Source organism: Schistocerca americana, chromosome X, assembly GCF_021461395.2.
Source record: "Schistocerca americana isolate TAMUIC-IGC-003095 chromosome X, iqSchAmer2.1, whole genome shotgun sequence".
In the NCBI taxonomy this organism is placed as follows: Eukaryota; Metazoa; Arthropoda; class Insecta; order Orthoptera; family Acrididae; genus Schistocerca; species Schistocerca americana.
This window is the reverse complement of record NC_060130.1, coordinates 354671118-354698786: the sequence shown is the minus strand read 5'-3', so window position 1 is coordinate 354698786 and position 27669 is coordinate 354671118. Positions and strand designations below refer to the sequence as shown.

Here is a 27669-nt window from a genome sequence, read left to right as displayed (position 1 = left end):
TTAGGTTTCAATTTGCACTTTTGGCACTCAAGGTATGAGATTTGGCTTTCATGCTAAATTATATATAGTGAGTAGCTATTTGCCCACAACGGTGAAATGTAAATAGATCAGCAACCCAGTTTCTTGGAAGTGAACTTCGAAATTATGACCATTCTGTCTATAAAAAACTGTCAGACATACTTGGTGAAAGTGCTACCTATCATTAAAGTTAATTTTTCTTTAACTTTATGTAAATGCACTTTTTTTCTCCTCAGAGTAATGGAAATAAATGATGTACAATGTTGAATAACTAAAATGTAAATGATAGTGATATATATTTTCCAGTATTAACACCAAAAATCAATGAAATAAGACAAAAATCAAGAATGAAAAAAAATAAATAAATAAAAAACAAAAATATGACAAAATTCTTCTTAAAGCACACACACACACACACACACACACACACACACACACACAGGAAATCTATTTTTAATATCTGTAAAATATGATCTTCATTTCTTCTTCCTTGTGTTTTTCAATGTATTTGAACGAACGGCTTCCGAAGCAAGCAAAACTGAAACCTCTCCTTCCGATTCGCCATTTTGTTTCCATTGCTTCGTAGGAAGAACTGCACGGCCTGGAACAAAATTAAAAGGAAGTTCCAATTGCAGTTCCACATCTTCCAACACATTAAGGGGGGACGTAGGAGAAAACAGATGTGTTTACATAATCTAACACAGTTTTTGGTGTTTGAAAGATAATAGAACAAAATTTTACACATTAGGTAATTACATTATGGGCTGCATTCTGGAATTTTTTCCTCAAAAAATTTGATCATGGAATTGTTGGAAATTTTCGCAACACAAACTATCACGCAAGGAACATTTTCACAAAAATTACTTTACTTACAACTTTCATATTGTGGTAGGTAATTCTTAGTAATCAGATAAGCAAATGTGTGGAACAGTTTATTAATACCAGTTTTAGAGCTCCTACAATTTATTTCAAAAATTTTGTTTCCAATGGGCCCGCAGCTCGATATGTCATGTAAACACATTATGAATTAAGTCAAAAAAGCTGCTTCATTTTTTGAGATGTTTATTTAATCATGACAGACCTGTTTCAGCACTACTGCCATCATCAGGCAATCTGAGAGTAATGGTTTTATTATATACTATTTTCTAGGGCAGACGGTAGCCTCAAGGAAAACTGTCAAAAAGTGTAATATGATCCTAACAGATTACGAAAGAAAATCGTGTATAGTAATGAACCCTAGACCACCAAGGCTACATGGACAATCCAAAATACATAAACCATTAGTTTCTATCCGCCTAGTGGTGAATCGCATTGATAGCCCTACATATCTCGTTAGTCAAAAACTAAACAACATACCAAAAAAATATTGTAAATACAAGACAAACTACATGATACGAAACTCAAGATCATTAGTAAAAAAACTACAATACATAAAAATACCAATAAATGGAAAATTTATATCCTTTGATATAACAAACCTCTACACTAACATCCCAGTCAACAAAACAATAACCATAATTGAAAATAATTTACTACAATATAGGAAAACTTCAGTAATGGGCACTAAAGAAATTATAGAATTACTCGAATTGATACTACATCAAAATGACTTCCTGTTTAATGAAAAATTCTACACACAAACTGAGGGAGTTGCCATGGGATGCAGCATTGCAGGAACTATAGCAGATATATTCTTAAATTCATTAGAAGAAAAACTTTTCAACAACACACACCCATTATTTTAAAAAAAATTACATTGCGATAGATATGTTGATGACACCTTAATGCTACTTGATAGAAATACCACAGACATCCAGCTAATACACAATGCACTAAATGCACTACATCCAAAAATGAAATTTACAATGGAACTAGAAAACAACAAAGCGATAAACTCTCTAGACCTTACCATAAAAAAATGTTGAAAATACACACAAATTTGATATATACCAAAAACCTATCACAACAGATAACATTATACACGCTACTTCGTGCCATCCAAAAGCGCATAAATATGCCTACTTTCATGCCACGATCAATAGGATAATAAACCTCCCACTAGAACAAGAAGCAATACATAAAGAAATAATAAATTTTAAAATATGTGGCACTACAGAATGGTTACAACCCACAATTGGTTCAGCAGATATATGACAAAAATACCACACCATTAAAATAAAAAATACGTAATGAAATAACACATCAGCAAGAAACGCAAACCAAACAAAATTTCACATATATACCGATTTGGCGTCGATAGGTCCTATCGATCACATAAAGCATGATCTTTGAACTCTAACTGCTTTGACGAGCCGCCATGTTAATGTTCCAGTCAGCGTTTGTACCTTCTACAGTGTACACGTGTATCTTTCTTTGTGCTGAAATATATGTATGTATAGACATTTACGGAACAGTCTGTTGCGTATACAGTTATCCGTATTCCCGTTTTCCATATTGGTGACCCCGAAATGATTACATCTTCCGCGACTTCCGTGCTGGCTGTGGGGAATCATCAGGTTTCACATTCGATGCCATGGCTGCCTCACCCAATGCTTCATACAAGGATTTGGAGGCTCAGCTACTACTACCAGGCCACTCTAATCCCCTGCCAACGGTTGCTTCACCGCTAACGGACAGCAATTCGCGATCTCCAATACAGTTAATCTCAAACTTTGCAGCTCTACAAGAGCCGAGTGTTATGCAGTTAGCTCAAACAATGGACTCCGGTTTCGTGTCGCCAGACTGTGCATGCCAACATGTGAAAGGTGAAGTGGACAATTTCCAGAATTGGGCAATGATCGATCGCTCATGTAGTGTTCAAAGGGCTCCAAATTCGCACACGTGCTTTGATCCCCTACGTGCCGCAACGTCGGTTACAGTAGTGCCATGTGCAAAGCCGCCATTAGTGAAAAACACACACGCGGTCAACTGCTATCAAGCTATGTCAGTTTTGCCTTCCTCACAATTTAATAACTGACATTTTTATACATCAAGTTCGCCAGGCTCAACCACCAGATCTGTCACCCAGTTTCTCGATCACATGGGTTCGAGCACACCTGATGGCGCTTTGCCATCCAGGAACGTTGTACCACAACGATGTGACTGCCAGCAGGTATAACAAAAGATTTATGGTCCTACCGGAAGGGGTGCGTTTCCGATGTGCACAGAAAACTCTCGCTGTTGCCACACAAAGTGCTCCACCCTCACGGACAAAACTGTGACCTGCATCACTAATCTACTGTCAGAGTACGATGCAGCGGCCCAACTCCGTCGGCGAAATGACGAGTTGAAACAACGCATTGCTCATACTTTCAACAAGCGGCTCATACTTTCAACAAGCGGCTCATACTTTCAACGAGCTCACCACGGTTCGTACCTTGCTGTTGCAACTGTAAACCACAGATCCTTCACCTGATCGACCTTCATCAGCAGACACCAGCACGGACATTCATCAGGTTAGTTCAAAAACATTCATTGTGTGTGATGATTCGTGATCAGTGATCTCTGCACCCACCACACACCCGCTACGTGCAGTGCCATGTTTTTCAAACACTGCTTCTAATGACAGTCGGGTGCGCAATGCGAACACGCCCAACGCACAGGTAGCCGCCCCGCATGTTGGTAAACATTCCCCCTCTCTCACACGCTAACCACGTGATTCGGCGGCCATCGCCGTTCCTGGCGTGACGCCAACACCTCTCCCGCCCACGCCGTTTACTCAAGGCAAAGCTAACAACAGACAGTCGTGTCACGCCCCGATCCGCTCCATGCCACACATGCAGCCGACCTCTCCAAACAAGCGCACGCCACGCTCACGTAATAGGCATGTGACTTTCGTGCTGCCTTTTCCCACTCGTGCTAATGGCTACGCCTCATCGCGCTCCACTCGTCCCAAAACTTCACATCAGGACGTTACTCAGCCTCCTGTGCAGTTCTCAGCCTCCGTCACTGACAGAATGACACTCAAGATAATTACCACTGCCGGCCCTCCTATTAGGCACAAGGTTAGACTCCTCAACCCCATTAAGATTCGCGCGGCCCGGCAGCAAATTAACGAACTTCTGGAGGCAGGCATTTTACAGCCATCGGACAGCAATTGGTCTTCACTGATTCACCTCATCACCAAACACGACAGTTCTTTTCGAATGTGTGGTGATTACAGATGCTTAAACGCTCGTACTATCATGGACAATTATCCAGTGCCGAACATAAACGATTTTACCCATATGTTATTGGGTGCCACAATCTTCAGTGTGATTGACTGTAAACGTGCCTATCACCAGATTCCCGTAGTGCCGGAAGACATTCCAAAAACTGCTATCATCAAGCTGCTCCATTTGTTCCAATACAACTTCATGCCATTTGGCTTAAAGAACGTGGCACAAATGTGGCAACGTTTTATTGACTCAATCTTACGACAGTTCGAGTTGAGCTTTGCATACCTGGATGACATCCTCATTTTCAGCAAGTCGATTGAGGACCGCGAAGATCATTTATCCCAGGTCCTCCAGACCTTGAACTCCAACAGCGTCAAGGTCAACAAAGATAAATTCCAATTGTGCCAGTCTTCTGTGACTTTTGGGGTTACACCATCTCTGCAGATGGAATACAGCCTCCCAAATCCCACGTGCAGACTGTCATGTCATTGCCACCCCTGGCTATGTACAAAGAACTCTGACATTTCCTGGGTACTATAAATTACTACCGCCGACATCTATGTTCAGCCACCACCATGCACGTCCCGCTGGCAGACTCATTGTCCAGCAAACGGACTTTGGGCCTTAAGCCACTCAGTTGGACTGAACCTATGCTAGAGGCCTTCTGGGCGCTTAAGACAGCATTAGTTCACGCAGTCGTACTTGCCCACCTCAATCCGTCTGCCGAGTTGTTCATCACTATGGATGCCAGTGACATCACGGTCAGGGCAGTATTACAGCAACACAAAGGTGACACGATTTCACCCCTTCATTTCTTCTCTAAAAAACTGTCTACAGCACAGAATAAATATTCCGCTTTTATAGAGAACTTCTGGCAGTCTATGAAGCCGTCAAACACTTTCAGTGTGACATCGAGGGCCGTTCTTTCTTCATCCTTACTGACCACAAACCAGTGACAGACGCCTTCTGCAACCCTCACGAGGATCCACCCCCTTGGCGTTTCCGCCACTTCAACCTGGTCTCTCAATTTACTATGGACTTACGCTTCATCAAAGGCACGGAAAACATCCCCGCTGATTTCTTTTGGCGGATCAATACTGTCTCACGCATCATCGATTTATCCGACCTCGCCACTCTCCAGGCCTCTGACGAGCAATCTCAAGCTCTCCTCACAGGTCCTCAGACATCGCTCGTGTTTACCAAAGCCAAGTTCCCCAGCGTCTCAGACGAAGTGTGGTGTGACTCTTCTACCGGCACTATGCGGCTGTTGCAAAGACAAGCCTTCAACGTCTTGCATAACCTCGCCCACCCTGGAGTCCGCGCCACCACACATCCCGTCACCAAGAGTTTTGTTTGGAAAAATGTTAAGCAGGACTGTCAAACCTGCATTTCCTGCCAATGCAACAAAATCGGATGCCACACTTCTTCCCCCCCCTTGGCAAGTTTGACATTCCGAGACAATGTTTTCGTCATGTACATATCGACCTTATCGGCCCTCTGCCACCCTCAGAAGGACACAGATATATCCCCTCCACGATTGACCGCATGTCTCCTTGGGTGGAAGCTGTTCCTTTACCCAACATCACAGCACAAACTGTGGCTAAAGGATTTGTCTCATCATGGATCGCTAGGTTCGGTTGCCCTTCCACCATCACCACCAACAAGGATTGACAGTTCGAGTCTGCACTTCTCACGATTCTATGTAACCTTTGTGGTATCAAAAAACTTCATACAACAGCCTACCACCCGCAAAGCAACAGTTTAGTGGAACGATGGCATGGCACTCTAAAAACAACACTCAGGTCTGAAGCAGTTGACTGAGTATGACTGCATCTGGTCTGAGGCGGTTCCTTGGGTGTTACTTGGTCTCTGTTCGACCTTTAAACCTGGCTTACAGGGAACCATCTCTGAATTCGTTTTCAGCGAGAACCTGGTTCCACCTGGGGAACTTATCCTGCCTCAAGCACCCGAGGATTTTCCCACCTCCCCGGACTTTACTAGTAGAATGCGCACCCACTTTAGGAATGCACGGCTACACCCACCTGTCAGTCATTCCCCGCCGGACATTTACGTGCCAACCGCACCCAACACATGCTCCCACGTTATGCTCAGGGACGATTTCGTTAGACAACCCCTGCAACCTCCATACCTCGGCCCCTTTGAAGGGGGGCGGGGGAGGCTGCAAAGCATGATCTTTGAACTCTTACTGCTCTGACGAGCCGTCATATTAATGTTCCAGTCAGCCTTTGTACCTTGTACAGTGTACACGTGTATCTTTCTTTGTGCTGAAATATATGTATGTATAGACATTTATGGGAACAGTTTGTTGCATATACAGTTACCCGTATTCCAATCTCCCATTCTGACACCATATATAGACAACATATCAAACACACTAAACACAATGTTAAAGAAAAACAAACGTACATCTCTTATACCACACTAAAGAAAAATTAAAAATTACATCGGGAAAAGTTAAATTACCAATACACTTGAATCCAGGTATATAAAAAAGTCATTGTTAAGATAGTGATAAGTTCTATAAAGGTCAGACAGGCCGGAACTTTAATATCAAATACAGAGAACACACTAGGAACACTAAATGCAACTCATCAACCTTCTTTCAACACCTACACATAGAACAACATACCACAGACAATGTAGAGAAAGTAATCCAAATTTTGCATGTAACACCTAAAGGTTGCTTACTCAATATTCTGGAATAGGTCGAAATCTACACACATGCACACAAACATCCTCAACAAATACTCAATGAGCAATTAGATCTAAAACATAAACACTACATAGAAAACTTTATTCAAATCATCGATCATGAAAACGGATAAACAACCAAAGACATAAGCTAAGCCAAACCAATCACACGTTCACAGATAAAAATAAACAACACAGTAACTAAGGGCAATCGATAAGCAAACTGATGTAAACTTATAACATCATTGGTTAAACGTCAAACAAAAAACTGTCTCACACAACAAATAAAATTCAGGCTATAACTTTCAACAAATATAGCCTATGAAAGCTAAGTAATAAAATAACTTTAAAAGACTTAAGAAAAACGTTTAGGTGACTAACCAGTGCTGTTATATGTCAGTTAAGAATTCCATAAATGTATGGTTGTCAATCTCATATATGACAAGCAGGCTACCGTCTGCCCTAGAAAATAGTATATAATGAAACCCTTACATTCAGATCGGCTGATGATGGCAATAGAGCTGAAACAGGCCTGTCGTGATTAAATAAACATCTCAAAAAAAAAGAAGCAGCTTTTTTGACTCAATTTGTAATTATTTCAAAAAATTATGTGTATGAAACAAATCAACTTCAATTTCACAGAAAAGTAAATAATTTTGACAGAAATACATTAAGAAAAAAATTGTACCACAGGAAGTTGTGTTATACTATGAACAAAGTCTGCAGAAAATTTCACTTTTGTATCTCCAATGGTTCAGGGGTAAATGTTCCTTATACACTGAAAAATGAAAGTTCTGGGAAATGCACATAAAACATTTTATAAGGATTTACACCATAAACTAGTACCTTAATGTTGACCATAACAAAACATTTGTTGTTCTTGTTCTTTGTGTACTGTTTCCCTTTTATCTGATGAGCTAAATGTTGTTTTTGGGCATCTCTTCCAAACGAGACTGCTGAAGCTCTCATTCGGGTTTTGCGTTCCACTATGGGTACATTTCTTTAACAAATCTGCATGAGCTAGAAACTGGAATGTTGGCTTTATGGTGTTTAAGACTGCTTCAGGATGACTGTGTTTATATGAACAGGTTTTGTTTTCTGCTTTTGCCTGCTTTTATTTGCACCAGGATATATCACACAATTCATGTACTAGCTTTTAATCAGCTGACAACTTGTGAAAAAACATTGCCCACACTGTCTTCTGCATTGCCTTCAAATCTCCAGTGTTTTGCCTTATTGCTCTGCCATAATATATCTGCATATTGTGGATCTCTTTGTCAGTCATGCATTGTGGCCCACCCAGTGGCTTACCATCTTTGAGTTTTACATCTTTTTGTTCTCGTTTCAGTTTCAGAAGTCTCTTGCCCATCCTCTTCTGAACGTGTCCCATGCACTCTAACTTTTAAATGTTGCATCCATTTCCATATGGCTTGCTTTCTACAACAGATTTGAAAGCACTACAATCTCCAGCACCAAGATATTTCACATATCTAACTCCATGCCTCATTTTGCTCCGATGAAATATTAATTTCATTCCTGCTGGCTCCATGCCACCACTAGAACCATCATAATTCTTGCTGCAAATTATTTTGTGTTTTATTTGCCACTGTCTCTCTTATTCCTTATTGTCTAATGTCTTCCTCTGTGCACAAATAGAGCAATATTTGGACATTACCAGTGAATTCAAAACTTTTCCTGTGTCAACACTTATAACTGACGAAACACAGTGTAGGGAGGTGTGGCCCCTTTTCATCCATGTGCTATCACATGAAACACACAGATCCGTAGAAGGCAAAGGGTCATTTACTTCTGTCTAAATGTCTTTGTTAAATGAAACTGCCTCTTTCACTGCTGCTGACAAACTGCTATTGCATTCTGTTTCCAAGGCATTCAGAAGGTGATTGTTTAGTGTTGAGTATGAGGCACACGGAGATGGCATATTCATCATTGCACAAAACTAATTGCTACCTTCCCTTCCAACACCAACGCATCTCATCCCATAGCAGAATCTTATGTTGGTTTCATACATGCAATTCTTGGCAGTTGATGTTTTGATGTCAGTTTGACAGCTGTCACAAAACAAGTGCATATTACACACAGTACCACATCTGCCATTGCTGTCATATAATCTTGAAGATTTATTGCCACAGTTACCACATGCACACAATTTTCTAATAACAGAACACCCAGTTTCTAAATCAATTATTCTAAAACCACTATTCACTTCGTATTTAGTGGACTGAAACTACACCAGTTCCTCGTTTCTTCTGTGAACTGCTCATCATCTTAGCTTCACAATTATCATCCGCTGAATTATGTTGACTCACTTGTAGTAACTGTTTATTCACATGTAAATGGCAAGCTTTAGCCACTTTCTTAAAAACTTTATCACTATATCTTAGCATTTTAAATGGTAAATCATACAAAAAAAAAGCTTTAACACAGTCATAATTCTCACACTGACAGCACAACTGAATGTTTATATTTCTGCACCACAGACAATAACAGCTGCCAAAGATAGCAAGCAGAAGGCAAAGATAACACGACATAAATGGGTCCACAGTGTTCTATACTCTTCCGATGATTTTATGATAGCAGGAAATAATGAAACATAGCAAACAGGAAGAGTGTCGTCTAGAAAAGTGGACGTGGCACTGTGCAGTAATTGAAACAAGACAGCTTTTTTTATCATTTGTAGTTCGAATTAATCTGTGAAAATTGGAGACAGTATTTCTAACATGCTACAGAACTATCTGGTGGCAAAATGTTTTGTCGTCATTTTTGACTAATTTTGCCTATGTCCCCCCTTAAATTATTTTAAATGGAAAAAAATAGTAGCAATGAATTCTTATCAAATCAAATTTGTTTTGTAGATGCATAAACTGCCACATTGGTGTACTGATGCTCTTCAGTTTCAAATTGCAAGAAAACCCCTCTCTCATGACAGATGCAATAGCTTGAATGGTTCTGATATGAAATCTAGTTTCCGAAGAGGTGATGCAAAAATTTAAAAGTCGCTGAACAACTTCATGTAGATTATCAGGAAAGAAACTCGTGCAGTACTTGAAAATACTTCAGACAATGTCTCCAATATAAATCCAAGCATTATCTCTTTCCCACCCCATTATTATCTATCTCATTAACAATACAACCCCTTATGATGTCAGACTTTTGTATACCTATGGCCACCAAACCACATGCCTTTCTGTTGTGCAACTGCCCATCTGGAGAAAACCTTACTTTTCCCTGTAAACATCTCAATTTCCACACATGGTTTTTACATGTAGACATCTTATTTTTGATCGTCTGGCTCACTTCTTATGCATACACTGGTCCCCATTAATTTCATTTTGCCCTTTTCTACATAGCACACTACTTCATAAATTTGAATGTTACAGTTGGCCTCTGGCAGCTTCATGCAATTTGTTTCACAGCGATCGTAGTGTAACATTCCTCAAAATAGGAATGCTTTATTACATAGCTAGGTTATTACTGTTACATTTCAAGCTTACAACAGAAGAAGCTGCTTATCTTATCACTTGTGATGTTACTCTTTGCGAAGTCACTTGATTTATCAAGCACAGGTAACGGATTTACAAATGTAATTTTGAATAATGTGCTAATCTGTATGACTTTTCTTGTTCAACAATTTTACAAATGTAGTAAAGTGTTCTGTGGTCAACAAATAATTACAATTTCAGAGAAACTTGATTGATTTATTCAAGAGAAAGGGCTTCACAATTTGAGTAAGTCAATACTGTGTTGGTTTACCTCTGACCCTTATGCAAACAGTTATTCAGCTTGGCACTGATTGATAGAGTTGTTGGATATCCTGAGTGATATTGTGCTAAATGCTGTGGAATTGGCATGTTAGATCGTCAAAGGGCCACATCAATAATGTTGCAAGTGTTATCAATTTGAAGAGAGATACACAAACTTGCTGGCCAAGGTATGGTTAACTTACAAAACATTTGGAGCACAAACAACAAACCATATGGACTTTTCCTGCATGTTTGATTTGTGAATGTATTGAACAGCAGTTTAAGTTGTTTCATGGTGCCATTTCTGCAACTTACAAAACACATGGGACACGATTAACAAAAATTATCATACGTTACCATTTGTTAGAATGTGCGAGCACAAAGACAAGCAGCAGAAACTGTCGCCATGTACAGGTGAGCATTATCTTGCTGAAATACAAGCCCAGGATGGCTTTTCATGAAGAGCAATAAAACAGGGCATAGAATATCGTCAATGCACCACAGTGCTTTACATGTACCATGAATGACTACCACAGGATTCATGCTATGGAAAGAAATGGCACCCCAGACCACCACTCTGGGTTGTTACGCCATACAGTGGGCGATAGCCAGGTTGATATCCTACTGCTGCTGGGGCTGTCTCCAGACAAGTCTTCGACAAGGAACCTCATTGACTGGAGTAGGGTTGTCTTCAGTGAAGTGTCCCACTTCGAATATGAACCCTGATGACCAGTGAAGACGTGTCTGCAAATGCCCCAGACAGCGGTAGGATACCAACCTGTCGCCCACCACATGGCTTGACAATCAGGAATGAGGGTCTGGGATGCATTTCTTTTCACAGAGGACCCCTTTGGTTGTTATCTGCCACACCATTACAGCACAGAGGTACGTTGACAATATTCTATGCCCCATTTTGTTGCCCTTGATGGCAAGCCATGCTGGGCTGACATTTCAGAAAGATAATGCCCACTTGCACAGGGCGTGAGTTTCTACTGCTTATTTTCATGCTTGCAAACCCTGCCTTGGCCTGCAAGGTACCGGTTCTCTCCCCCATTGAGAACATCTGGAGCATTCTAGGCAGGGCCCTCCAACCGGCTCAGGATTTTTATGATCTAACACACCAATTGGACAGAATTAGGCACAATATCCTCAAGAGGACATTCAAGAACTCAATCAATCACTGCCAAGCCTAATAACTGCTTGCTCAGAACCTCATGATTACAGTAACCACCCTGTGTTTATGGGTTCTTATGAACAAAATCTGCATTAAACAGTCATATACACTGCTATAGAAAACTTAAGGATGAGATAGATAAAGTAACATAACATACTTATTACTAGATGGTAATGAATGAACATGCGGGTACATGTTACAGACGTCTACTAGGAAGTTGGATGTCACATGGTGTGAGATCAGCATGACTACAGTGTCAGATGGGACTGGCACTGAACACAAGCCAGTTACAGTGCAATGTGGTGGTGGTGGTGGTGGTGGTGGTTGTTGTTACAACATGGCATGGACACAACATTTGGAAGACTTCACATGTGGAAGAATTATCAGAAAACTGGATGAAGGACGAAGTGTGAAGAGTGTAGCCCACGAGTTTGATCTTGCTCATAGCATTGTTTCACGTGTGTGGCTTGTGTTCCAAACCACAGACACTGAAGGAAAGGAACAGTTTTCCAGGGTCAACTACAGCAGCAGATGATTGCTGGATCACCCCATATCAAATTGTCGAATTTCAGAACATTTTCCTGCTTGATCATCATGGTTTTGTTGAAATTTTATGTGAATGTTCCCTCATGTCCCCAATAACCCTTCTTGCACTTTAACATTTGCTGAAACAGTACTGCCTGGGGTACAGTCAGTTGTTTGACTATGTGCGACTGCACAGAGCGAGCACGGATTTTAGTTGTTATATCTCAGGCAATATTTTGTGGAAAGAAATTAAAGAAAATTGGCTGTCTTTTATGACTTCATGCATTCCTTAACAGTAATTTATGTATCACCTTCCAATACTGAATAAATGAAGTTACAATTTGAAGATTTTGTAAAAACATCAATAATGAGGTATTTTTTACCTGATTTCACAGAAAGCTGTGTTCTATAAAATTTACCAAGCTCGGCTCATTAGGAAGACCATGGTTTTAACTACCAAAATAGTGTGTTTGATTACACAATGTTAGATAATTTGAATCAAAGTTGGTTATGAAAATCCCAGTACGAAGAAATGTAAATTTCGGGTTCTTATATCTCTTAGAGTAAACGCATGCAGGCATGAAACGTACCACATAATACACTGGTAGCACAAGGATGTGGAATAAAAAATTTCATCCACCTGCTATTCTTCAATAATCAACAAATTAGTCAAAAAGATGGTGGTTTTATGGTGGTTTTTATGAAAAGGTGAAAATAGGGAATACTTGACACTTTCTTTTACACATACTGTTTTCTGTGAAAGCTTCGAAACCAGGCTCATCTGAAATGTGTTTTAAATCCCCCCAAAACACTGGTCTGAATTTCCAACATGCACTAACAATGGTACATAAACTGAGACAAACTAGTTGGAAAAATTGTGCTGTGAATAAAATTTTAACTTTGGCTTCATATATCTCATTGATTAGAGGCATGATAAACAAGACTCTCTGGACAACAACAACAACTCAGCAACATAAGGTTTTCCAGTATAAAAAACTTATTCACGCATTACTTTCTGAATTTCTATAAAATCAACTCTAACTTGTTTTTCAAGGAAATAACAAAAATAGGTCAAATTCAATTTGCTCTTAGAAAATCTGTTTTCCACAAGTGATTTCAATCCAATCACAATTGGAAAGAACATGTTTTCAAGTATTCAGAAAATTGCATTTGATTTTCCAATGCGCACTAACAATACCTGGAAATTTGAGGAAATGTGTCACAGCAGCAGGCTACATTGCAGCAACCTATTGTGCATGTTTCGTTGCATGAGGTTTTTACCTTTATAGTTACAATTAATATCAAACTATATTGCATTGGTCCATGGTGACATTGTCTTTACTGGTTCATAAACATGAACCGGCAATCCCATCACCATATGGGTCACACCTGATAGCTGTGAAATACCACCCATGAGTTGGGTTTTACATCTATGTTCCCGCCCTGTAATTTGGTTTCTTAATTTAGTTTCCAAAACCCTGTCATGATAAATGTCTGCTTATAAAGCCAGTAAAAAGTTATATCAGTTTTGGTTTTAAACTTGACACATTGCAACATTATTGAAATATCAACGAAACAAAATGATGCACTGGTAAAACTTATGCATCCTCCTGGCCCAGCTCATTCATTTTATTGGCCCAAAAGTCAAGATGTTCGCTGGGTACTAGCACAACACCTCATTTCCCCACGCATTGATCCTTAAACATCATCTGGCCATCAGTATCAATTTCCAGAAAAGGAACTGCAGAAAGTGGCTCAAGAATTTTGAAAAATATGAATTGCAATGTTGAGATGTTTAAAATCAAACATGACATTACTTTTTGCTTACTACCTATATGAGATCCTTCTATGGATTTGAGAATTGGAGATTAGGCACTTAGCAAATGACTTTGTAAGTGGACAGGTACCACCACAAGGCTTTGGAACCCAAATTAAGAAACCAAATTACAGACTTGGGAACATGGGTGAAGAAACCCACTCATGAGTGGTATTCCACAGCTACCGGGCGTGGCCACTATGGTGGTGGGGTGGAGAGTTTATGTTCTTGAACTGGTAGTGACAATTTCACAAAGGACCAACAAAATATAGTCAGATATTACTTATCAATACAAAAATAAAAACCTCATGCAATGGAACACGGACAGTATGTTACTGCAATGTAGCCTGTTGCTGTGGTACATTCCCTCAAATTTGTCTGTAATTTTCAGGTATTGTTAGTGCACATTGCAAAATCAAGTATGATTTTTTTTTTTGAATGCTTGAAAACACATGCTTTCCAGCTGTGATTATTTTGTAATTTTTACAAAAACCAAGTTCGAACAGATTTTGTAGAAATTTAAGAGGCATGTCGATAAAATAACATCTCCAAGGCACTGGAGCCATGAGGAACACCTTTATGCTAGATCTGGCAACACCAGCGTGTAGCTTGCCCCCCCCCCCCCCCCCCCCCCCCCCCCCCCCCCCGCCAATCCGAACCCAACCCACTGTGACACTTGGTCTTGACCGAGCAGCCATTCATGACTGAGCTCCCCCTCATTTCTCCCACCAGGTGCAAGTTGCATGCAGTGATCCTTTTTTGAGCACCAAGAGCAGTACCCCCATTGACATCCATTGTTAGGTATGTAAACTCTATGGGCCACTGTGTACAGATGTCAAAAAATGGGAACGGATAGATGTATAGACGTATTTGGTCAGCCTTTGATTTCAGCCAAAACAATTGCAGATGTGGAGAAACAACTGCAAATGTGGAGAAACAAATGTCTGAAGATCGGCACGTGACAGTTTGCGAGCTGTGTGAACGGATCCTTGAAGTCAGTAAGAGTACAAGTGACAATATTTTGACTGAACACTTGCATTATCACAAAGTGTGTGCAAAGTGGGTCGCCGAAATGCTCACCGAAGATCGTAAGCGGCAACATGTTGAAGTGGCCCACAGATTCCTGGAGTACTACGCCCAACAGGACAAGGAATTTTTGGATTCAGTTGTCACTGGCAACAACACCTAGGTACACTACACAACATCTAAAACTATGGAAAAGTCTTGTCAGTGGCAACATTCAAATTTGGCAAGGCTACAGAAGTTCAAACAAACATTGTCTGTCGGCAAAGTGATTGCCATTGTGTTCTGGCAGAGAAAAGGTGTATTGTTATGTGAGTTTATGCTTACCGGCACAACAATAAATGCTGCTTGCTACTGTTAGGCTTTAAAACAACCGTGTCATGGCTTTAAAAATTGTAGGAGGAGACCGCTGACAAAGGGAGTGTGTTTTCACCACAACAATGCTCATCCCCATATTGCCCATGCAATAGCAGATCTCCTGACCCAATTCAGATGGGATACCCTCACCCATCCCCCTACAGACCCGAGTTAGTACTTGGTGATTCTCATCCATTTCCCGGGCTGAAGTCATACCTGGGTGGAATGTATTTCCAGACCAATGACACGTTGAAAAACAAGGTCCAGCACTATGCACACAGCATGGTGGGAAGAGTTCTATGACAAGGATATATGAAAAATACCATAGCACATGCAAATGTGCACTGATCGCAACTGTGATTACATTGAAAACTAGCTGCAAGTCCAGCCTTTCGATCAATGTGACATTCATTGCCAATAAATGTGTTTCCCATGTAGGGGGAACAAACTGGAGACATTTTCTGGACACACCTCATAGAAAGCTGTATGTTGAATGGTATTTTATGTTGGAAAACGTTATTCTGTTAATTTACTGTGTCCAAATTTCATGTTTATCATGCCTGTAATCAACGACATATAAGAAGCCAAAGTTAAAACTTTATTCCAAATAGTAGTCACCTGCTCAGACTCAGTCTGAGTAGTGGTTCTGGATGTACTCTCACATGGCAAGACGTAGGAACATGTAATGCATCCAGGAACATTGTCAGACATGATTGTTTTTGTGGTCCAGGTATTATGGTGTGGGGAGGCATAATGGTTGGTTGGTTTGGGGAAGGAGACCAGACAGCGTGGTCATCGGTCTCATCGGATTAGGGAAGGATGGGGAAGGAAGTCGGCCGTGCCCTTTCAGAGGTACCATCCCGGCATTTGCCTGGAGTGATTTAGGGAAATCACGGAAAACCTAAATCAGGATGGCCGGACGCGGGATTGAACCGTCGTCCTTCCGAATGCGAGTCCAGTGTGCTACCACTGCGCCACCTTGCTCGGTCGAGGCATAATGTCACATGGGCATAGTGATCTCCAAATCTTTGAACAGGATACACTCACTGGTCAAGATAATTCTGACACTGTACTTTTTCCCTCTGTTTGTCTTTTCAGGGGTGCATATTCAGCCCTGACTTCAGTTTTATGGATGACTAAGTGTGACTGCATTGAACAGCCCAGATGGAGTAGCTCTTGGAATGAGAGGATATCTGTTGAATGGACTGGTTTGCTTGTTCCCAGACTTGAGCATGCATTGAATGTATTTGGGAGATGTGTTTCAGCATGTCTACATGCACCAAAGACCATTCAGCAATAGTCGATTGCGTGATGGAGAAATGGAATGCCCTACCACAAGAACGCCTGCCAACCTTGTGGCCAGCATGGGAGTACATTGCACAGCATGCATTGCCATCCAAGGCGCTCACACAACCTATTAAGAACCATGTCCTGCCTTCTGTAATGTCCAGGAGACCATCCTGAATCATCGTGTAACTATTGTCTTTAAATAACAGTGTCACCTCATTCTGCATTTCTTCTGCACATACTGCAACAGTTCTTTTTATGTAAGAGCCAACTTTCATCAGTCTACATTAGTTGGCAGTGGCACATCATTCAAAAGCTACTTTTGTCCTAAGTTTTGCACACAAGGTTGGCAAGGCGTTCTTGTCAACTCTGCAACTGACATGGACACACGAAAAGTAGCATATAAAAGCTACTTCGCATCCATTATTAGGTATGGTATTGTTTTTTTGGGGTAACTCGACAAACTTAGTGCGGATACTAAAAATACAGAAAAAATCATACAAAATATGTGCACTATAAATCACAAAGAACCATGTCGACCATTACTTAGAAAACTTAAAATATTAACTCTGCCATCCTTATACATATACGAGATTATTATATTTTTGTACACCAGACATGAATTATTTGAGGGAAACCATTTTGTCCTTTCACATGATACCAGAAACAAAGAAAATTTTATGCTCCCCACCCACCACCTCAGACTGTATGCCAGAGACCTCAATACATGGGAATGAAAATTTGTAATAGATTAAAAGGGAACAAGTTGATGCAGATGAATTTAGGTTCACTTAAAAGAAAGCTATGGGAGGTACTGACACTGAAGTGTTATTACTCAGTGGATGAATTCATGTGGGTCAAACTGGAAATTTGAGCTGGGTACAATGTGTTATCCTTATAGTGTTGTTATTTATTATAGTGCGATTATTTATTAATGTAAAAATCATTGTAATTGTTTTATAAATTTTTGACATGTCTCCTGCATGCAAACCAAATGGATTGCAAATGTACTTCATGAGATGAATAAAACACAATTCACAAAAATTCACAATTTCAGGCATTTTCAGATTAAAACTAGATCATTCCTTTTATAATACATCTTCAAATACATATTGGAACTGACTAAATCCTATGACGGAAGGTATTATTTGTGTGGATCACCATAAAAGCTTGGAATCTAGACGACATGGTGTGTGTTCGCATTATGCTGAATGCTGTATGGTGCACATCAGGTAGGTATTAGAAGGCAGTTAACGTGTTTCGATGTATACAGAATATTGCCCATCTAGTGTATACTACACAAATGTGCTTTGAAACAGCAGCTCCTAAGACTAGGGTGTTCCTCACCGCCGGCCGGAGTGGCCAAGCGGTTCTAGGCGCTACAGTCTGGAACCGCGCGACCGCTACTGTCGCAGGTTCGAATCCTGCCTCAGGCATGGATGTGTGTGATGTCCTTAGGTTAGCTAGGTTTAAGTAGTTCTAAGTTCTAGGGGACTGATGACCTCCGAAGTTAAGTCCCATAGTGCTCAGAGCCATTTGAACCATTTGTTCCTCACCATCTGTGCATAAGAATATTTGTGGTGTTCTCTTATGCAAACTTCTGTATGATAGAAGCCAACCTAGTCTCTAATCAGATAGGATACAAAAATCCAAACTCACTTTTTATAAGTATAAATGCCGTCCAGCATTGAGGTACTTATTCCTTTACAGTGCTTTTTGTTTGGTGAAAAAGAATGCAACTCTTGAAAATTAAGGTTAAAAGAAAGACAGTTTCACGTTTTCCACAACAATTTGTCTTTTTCCACGGTCATATTGTGCTTAGTCCCTAATCAATTTCAAGACAAAATTCTTCAAATTTCATTGAAATATATAGGAACATAATGGGGGCTTAACAGAAAAAAAATGCTTAAAATGAATGTGGTATACTTTAACCAAGAAACTAATCTACAAAGATCCAATAACCGAATTAAGTTAAACTTCCTCACAAATTAAAACTGTGTGCTGGAGCAAGGACTCTAACACGGGACTTTTGCCTTTCCTCCACGAGTGCTAGTCCCCACAAAACATGCAAGAAAACTTCTGCAAATTTTGGAAGGTAGGAGACGTACTGGTGGAAATAAAGCTGTGAGGATGGGTTGTGAGTTGTATTTAGGTATCTCAGTTGGTAGAGCAGTTGCCCGTGAAAGGTAAAGATCTTGGGTTTGAGTTCCAGTTGGGTACAAAGTTTTAATCATTCAGGAAGTTTCATATCAGTGCACATTCCACTGTACACACTCCACTGCAGAGTGAAAAATTCATTCTTGAACAGAATCATGTGCCGTAATTAATACAAATTTTTTTTTATTGGAAAACAAGAATGAGGCTAGGTTGCAAAGTAAGTAAAATATTATTAATAATACACTTCTACCAGGAATAAACAGCTGTTGGGAGCACACACTGACATAATAACAAAGAGCATTTAGTAAAATATTACATTTTTTCCAAAGAGACTGTACAATAAAGTTCAAATACAATGTGTAAAAAACAATTATGGAAAGAACAGTAACAAATAATTTGGCGAGGAAACACACATGTATATTAAATGAAGACACAAGCAAGTATTTTTTAGAGATAGAACTACTACTTCAATCTGAGAAACCTCTTTCTAAGCACTTTCTACAATTTTTGTTTTCTTACTTTGGAGCTCTCATAGCTTTTCTCTAAGCTCTTTCCTACTTCTCTCATTTTATTTTGAGGTCTTCTCAACTGCTATTTTCTCCACTAATGGTTTACTGCAATTACCACATGCATTTTAGAAGCAATGTATTAACAGCTTTGTGATGAGTACAGATCCAACACCCATCATGACCCTGACCACATCATGAACTGTATGAAGGGCTATTGGGGAGATGTCAGTCAAATTTTCAAACAGAATGGAGGAGTTGTCAGAGAAATATCTTTCAAGGCTGGTACTGCTATTGAAAGGAATCCAAAGCTAGCTTGATGAATCTCTTAAATTTTCATGTCCACTCTTATCCCCAAAGGCCAGCATACAGAACTGATTGAAGCGATCATCATCCCCATAAATTTCTTTGTGGATTTACTTTACTGACCTGATCTCTAAAAACATTTTGGAACTAATATGTTACCATAGTGATTTAAGGTAGTGACATGTGTCAATGGTGTGTCTAACCATCTCTTCAAAAGATGGGCATTAATTACCACTTCAAGGTCTAAAAATATGGTGCCCTTTGTAAAGGAATATGCCAAGATCCGGAATTTTGAATACCATACTGTTCATAAATGTAAGTAACTCATTCCAAAATGCAGAGATACCTTTCTCTGATACATCATATTAATTGAGAGCTTTTTTGGTTCCATACTTTATGTCCACTTTCTGATATCTCAAAAGATTTATGTTGTCGTTTATTTTGAAGATAGCCTGTCTCTCCAAAACTTTAGGTTTGACAAATTTTGTCATTATTTCTCTGACCAAAGATTGGAGGGAAGTATAGAAGAATGCTGCTAAGGGGGTATCTGACAAATTTAATCGAAACTTATCCCGGAAATGAAAAACAGATTCATCTGCTGGTTTAAGCTAAACTTATTCAAACTCTCATCAAATCCAAGTGCAAAGATGTCACGGGCAGCAACAGTATCCTGTAGTTCTTGAGTGACAAATAGCTCCAGTCTGAACACAATGCTATTACATACTTTTGACTTTTGAAGCTACACTCTGGTAGAAATATTGCTGTCTGGGAATGTATCTGGTCAGAGATTAACAAGGCTGACAATGTCCCAAGAAGATTGGTGTGTCATGGCAGCTAACAGAGGTGAACAGATCCCTCCCCATGTCACAACCTCCCTCTAGCAATGTCAGCCATCATCCAGATGTTTCTGCAGTAAGTGCCTGATGTTGCTGCCTAAGGGTAGGACCTGGTTGCTGGGAAACAAAATGACTGACTGACGCACTCCCTGCCTACACCACAGCAAACTAAAAACACACGGAGACTAATAAAAATACTACATTTCTTCAGTGAAACTGGTAATTTTATTATTCAGTGCACTTACTGAGTCGAGGGCACCATCAGAATTGATGATCAGCTGAGAGTGTCCTGTGATGGGAGGCGGCACCACGGGATATGTTTGATGCGTAGCACTGGGGCCATGGCATTGATTAGCATGGATACAGGCACTCTCACCTTCCTACTAACTTCAAACCCAATGTGCTTCTTTCTCCTTGCATGACTGGATGAAGCCTGTCTGCACATCCTGCTGAGGGAGTTCACAAAGTGTGCACTGAAAACTGAATTTTTTTTCAGATGTGTGCTCTGCAACCAACCAAAATTTGGAATCCTCAGCCAAGCGAGGGTTGAACCTACACTACCAGTTCTTCGAATGAGCCCTGAGTCAACATATGGATTAGACAAGATTGTATCTAAACAATACAGCAAGTTGTGTCCACGAGTTTACAAAGACGGAAAGCCACGAAAGGAATCTCACAACCCAGACTACTTTCTTTCCTATGAGCATGCACCACACCATCCCCTCATCTACTTCCATTTTTGTATGCGTGCACAGGAAGGCAATAATATCTTCGTTGATTGTACGTAACTGAAAGTATTTTACAGTGACTAAGACCCACAACAGCATCATAAGATTAGCCAGTAAAGAGAGAAATGATGCAAAGAGTCACCCCAAATGGCCCAGACATGTACCCGTACAGTCCCCCACTTGCCCTCTGGCCACCGGCATCATACTGTTCCCATTGATGGCTAATAGCTCAACAGTAACATGCGCAACTCCCACAGGCTGACAGCCAAAGACATGCTTGTCAGTGTTCTAATGATGCTATTTTATGTCTAATTCTAAAGCTCTATAATCAGCCTTGTTTTACCCAAAAGCAATCAGATTGATAGCTGTTGGCATGCTACAACAGCAATTTTTGGTTTACATTCAAAACAAAACAATATACCATATGCAAACTTATCACATTCTAGTACACCTGGTTAGAAATTACTGGATTCAATTAGTCCATAAACTGCCCTAAAAGAACATGCCTTTGTCATCACATTGAGTCAGTAAAGAAAGCAATACTTGCATTTGGACAGATGTAAATGTAAACCACACCAAATACTCTTCACAGCTCCTTGCTGGTCACATTGCATCACAAACGCATAGAATCATAGCACAACAACAAACCAGGAAAGCAGGGCCAGACTGCAGCAGTAGGTGTGCAAGCCATTCCATGTCTACAATAACAAACCTCAGCCAGGCCGAGCCAAGCTCAACCAGAACTTTCCGTACATTATTAACTTGTATTCTGTCCTCAAATCCTCAGTGCCCCTCTACACTTTTAAAGGTTCAAGACACAATGTGTGGCATCAGTTCATGAACCTTTCCAGTATCTTATCTTCACAGCTTGCCAAGATAAATCGTGGTAACCCATTTATGAGGTTTTCTCAGCAAAAGCTGACTGACAGTTTGCTACTGTATCCTCCTTGTACCCAGCACCAAATCACTAGTACAGGATGAACTTCTAATAAAGCTTATGTAATGGTGGAACGGTGATTTAAACCTAGCAGTTTGACTGCTTTACAAGAAATAATGTTAATTCAATTAGTCAACTGCTATAAACAAAATAAATAGTATTTAAATGTGAGAGAGACTACATGTTAATCCACTGAAATTGGACTTGTTACCTGTATGTTTAATGACAGTTGGGCTTGATCGAGGAACTATTTTCCTTTTACATTTCTCTGCAACATGGTTTGCTGATGCTGATTTACTTAAATCCTGGAAAAGAAATGCTTTAATCAGCTAATACAGCATTTCTGGCCATATTTTGACTTCGGTACACATTCAGGTTCTTTCCATTATTACATTTGTTTATATTATTCTTAAGTTTCTAATATATCTTGCTGCTGAATCATGAAGATTCAGGAGACCAAAAGTATGTATAATATTTTTCCAAAACATAGACATGAGGAGCAGCAATGGTATGTTCAGACAATGACGATAAAATGTTTACCATTCCATTGACAGCAAGATGACTGGAAACAGATTACTACCACAGAAGATACAAGAATAGAGAACAGAAGCAGCTATAGTGTTACAGTAGGAATCATGTGGCATTTGTGTGAAGTAATTTAAGGAAACTGTACAATAGTAAATCAGGACTGTCAGATAGGTATTTGATTCCTGCTTCTCCTGAATATGAATTTATTGTTTATGAATTGCTGCCCCTCCTTGCTCAGTAATAAAGCTGATTTTTACTTCTGGCAACGTTCTGTATCCGAAAAAATACCAAACAGCACTAAGTTTTCACTTTACATAACAGATGGATCTTCTCCCCCCCTCCTCTTCCTCCACAACCAACATGCAAAGTGTTAAGCGAACAGGTTTTCTGATTGAAGGAGGGCGATGGTATACTAGCTTCAAGAGCACCAATCTCGTAAATCAAAGTGGTGCATACAATCCTCAAGATGAGTGCTTTAAAAAACACACGGAATGAAAAGAGGGGCAAATTATTTGCTAAATTTATGGAAGAAATGTGTGTTAAAGTAACCCGAAATGCAAGTTCAAGTGAAAAATAAGATAAATGAAAAATTCCAAAGAGAATAATTTTGGTTAAGGCCAATACAGTGGCATGCACTAACAACATGAACGTACTCAGCCTTGAGGCACTTGGAACAACAGTTTTCATTTTATGACAATGTGTATGGCATGCACTTTGGAAACCAGCATGAATTTAGGTATTACGGACTAGAAAATGATCAGGTAGCAAATGTTAGAGCTTTGAACTAAAACAAAACACAGGGATATCTAAACATCAAAATACCATGTTCAGCAATTTGTACAGCAAACATGTGAAAAAGAGGATTTCATTATGATCTAAAAGTAATTCTTTTTTGTATTATTTCACAGATCAATAAATAATGGAAGATCTAAATGGAAGATATGAAAATGCAGATGCTCCCCAATTATTTTATTCTATACAAAGCTGAAACTACAAAAGATTATACCACCAAGTCCCATCTTCAATGTGGTCATTACAGCTGGTGTAAGACAAAAGCATATATATGAGCATTTCCACTTAGAATGAGTAGTAGTTCATGTTGGTAAATTGCACACTGAACCTGTATCGGGTATATGTCAAGTGGCATAAATCTTAAAAAAGTAAATTACAACCTGAAACTTATGAATGTTTTGAGTTGTTATTTTAGGTACGGTGTTGCAGTGGAACATTTTGATATCAGTAATCAAACCTATTAAAGGAAATGTTGGAGTAAAACTTTTACTGCTGTTTAATACTAACAGAATATGATGTGCTAATTATATTGAGCCTTAGCCTTTGAAATTAAGTGCCCAGAGAGGTGGCAGATTAGTAATACCCTGGACTTTCATTCAGGCGAATGGCAGTTCAAATTTCGCCAAGGCGTAAGACCTCTTCTAATAACGGCATTGTTGAACAAGATTTTAAACCCTTATCTTTCTTCCTTCTAAAAGGAGTTAAAGGTTTATGTACAAAATGACCATTGCAAGGCTTTGAAGGCTGAACTATTAATTATTTGATCTCATTCGGGCTCTACATTATTGTTGGAAGTATGTTTCATCGTGTTTATAATACATTCAGGTTGACATATGCTAGTGCATGTAGGTATAACCTGTAACACTTCCAGATGCAAAGTAGAGCATGTTAATGCTACACAAAGTATCTACAAATAATTTCATACTGTACTAGCACAAAAGACATGTAATATGGAAAGAATATTAATTATAAACCCCATGGAAAAACCACTGGTTGCAATGTTTAGAATCTCAGGTGGAAACATCAGTCTTTGAATCATATGCAACATTATCATGAGGAGGAGTACGAGTTTCTGTCGCGTATTGTCACAGGTGACAAAGCATCGTGTCACCATTTTGAACAGGAAAGTGAGCATCAGAGCAAGCAGTGGAAACATGCAACTACATCATCCCCACAGCAAGCTAGTTTTAGTAAAGTCACGATGTCCTCCTTTTTCGTCCACAAGGGCCCACCACTTGTGAAATTCCTGGAATGGGGAATCACCATCAACGCCCAGCGCTATCAAGCCACTTTACAGAACCTTAGATGAGCCATCAAGTCAAAACTCCGAGGCATGTTGTCCAATGGTGTTATCCTCCTGCATGATAATGCTTGTCCACGCATGGCCAATGCAGTGAAGACAACATTGCAGCAGTTTCGGTGGGGAATGCTAGAACATCCACTGTACAGTACCGAACTTTCACCGTGTGACTTTCATGTGTTTGGACCTCTAAAACAAGCTATTTGCGGACATCTATTCGCAACGGACGATAAAGTATGTGACTGGGTCCAGGTCTGGATCCAACAGCAGCCTACTAGCTTCTTCAAGGATGGAATCGACCGGCTAGTGCTGCAATGGGATAAATGGGCCCACAGTTTTGGCAACTATTTTTGAGTATGTGCACTGTGTATAGCTACACGTTTTAATTAATAAAATTGTTACCATTACTTTACACTAGTGACCGGGTTCTTGAATGCCCCTTATATTTATCCTGGCTACATTTCGGTTCGTTATTGTTTTGGTGGCCAGCATTATCAGTGTTATTGCTTATTTGGATTTGGTTGCTGAGTACCTTCTTTTCCATTGCAATGACTCTTTGTATGTGAAAGTTTTCTTGCAATGTTAGGAGCTTTTCGTTGTGATTATTCACTCTGATAATTGTCACACAACCCAACAGTGATGATCAACACAATACAAAAAATTGAACACATCACAACAAGAACACTGCAATATGCACAGAACATGACAAAGTGCAACACACCCACCATCATAAATTTCATTCAAAATTAATAAATCTCATGGATACAGAATTCACAGAGAAAGAAACACAGCTATTAGAGAAACGGCTCAAACACATCATCAGTACAAAAATATATAACCACTACATAGAAAACCTGATTGTAGATACAGAAAACATCCTGACAGGGGAAGAAAAAAAAAAAAGGAAACAACCCTATAAATATTGGGCTAACACAATGACTAGTGAAGAAATAAATAAATAAACAACATAATCACCATGTCAAAGAAAGAGTAAAACAGAGAACTTCAAACAGAAGAAAACACCACCAAGAAATTAAAAGAAAAACTACAAGCTAAGATCATCATAGTCACAAGAGCTGATAAAGGGAACAGCACAGTATTGATCAATAAAGAACAATATATAGAAAAGGTTAAGATTTCATCTCCTCTAACAATATCACAAAACTGAAATCTGATCCAGCAGCACACTTCCAGACATACATAAAAAAACAACCTCAAAGACATCAGACATATACTCACAGATAAGTAAAAACAACACATCACACAGAAGAACCCCAAAAGCACCAACACTCCGAAGCCAACCCAAGGTCCACAAACCCTACATCCCATTGAGGGCTGTTATTAATTTCATGAATGCACCATTATACCATGTGGCAAAACACATATACAAAATCATAATGCAATATTATGAAATGAAAAACAGCAGAACAATGAAAAACACAAATGACCTCATAACACAAATAAAAGACTTACATATCTCACAAACAGCGTCACTCATCTCTCTTGACATGAAGAACATGTACACCTCAATACACACTGTAGGCACAATAAAACTAATTGAAGAAAAGATACTGACATAGAACAGACTACCCACAGACAATATTAATGAAATAACTAAAACCCTCAAAGCAATCACATCCCAATATTACTTCCAATTTGAAAAGGAATTTTACTTAAAATTAGATTCATATTCATCAGCCACATAGAAAACATGATCTTTGATACAGTCATCACAAAGAAAGGATACAAAATTGTTTACTGGTATAGATATGTAGACCCCATGATCTGTATGGTAGATGAACCAACAGAGAAAACTGATAAACTTCATACAGATATAAACAACATACATAAAAATAATCAATTCATCATGGAAAAAGAAATACAAAAGAAAATACATTTCTTGGATATAACAATAAAGAGAAACAATAAATACACATTTGACATCTTCAGAAAGCCAATAGCTACAGATGTAATTATACGTGGTTTATCCAACCATCCACAAAATCAAAAATTAGCACTCCTACCACACACATTAAACAGACTAAATAACAACCGACTCAGCAAAGAAAACTATGAAAAAGAATTACAAACAGTCAACCCATAGCCACAAACAATGGTTACAACACCCATATAGTAAAATAACGAAACCAAAAAATTAAAATCCAGCTAAAGAAAAATCAAAACAAGCAGAGAACACAAACACCAAAGAACCCCACAGACACTACAGCACACACGGAAACACAAACAATAACACTCATGACATGAATAACAGAAAAAATGGTACAGTATTACATACAAACAGAAAGCAACACACAAGATAGCAAATATACTAAAGAAACAGGGATTACACATAGCTTACAGAACAAGAAACAAACTCCAATCACATTTAAAAACAACAGACAAACCAGATAAATACCAAGGAGCTGGTACATACCAGCTAGAGTGCCAAGAATGCAAAACAGTATATCTGGGGATGACAAGCAGGAATTTCAAATTTAGATGTAAAGAACATATAAGAAGTTGGAACTATGAAAATAGCCTTTCTACCTTCGCCAAACACCTGATAAAACATGGACATGAACCATCCAACATGGAATATGACATGAAAGTTATCAGAGTGAATAAGCACAACAAAGAGCTCCTGACATCGCAAGAAAACTTTAACAAAGAGCCATTGCAATGGAAAAGAAGGTACTCAACAACCAAATCCATACAGGGTGCTACAAAAAGGTACGGCCAAACTTTCAGG

General features: G+C 39.3%; 1 protein-coding gene across 3 annotated transcripts in view; it reads right to left on the bottom strand.

The window, feature by feature from the left end:
• Positions 1–297: 297 nt before the first annotated feature.
• LOC124556546 overlaps positions 298–27669 on the bottom strand; it is a 239471-nt gene continuing 212099 nt past the window's right edge. For all 3 annotated transcript variants that reach the window (XM_047130500.1, XM_047130501.1, XM_047130502.1), the window contains 2 exons: positions 22512–22605; positions 298–619 (listed from right to left, as the gene is read on the bottom strand). In XM_047130500.1, coding sequence (XP_046986456.1) covers positions 495–619; positions 22512–22605 — 219 coding nt within the window. In that variant the 3' untranslated portion in view covers positions 298–494. The remainder of the gene's footprint in view (positions 620–22511; positions 22606–27669) is intronic.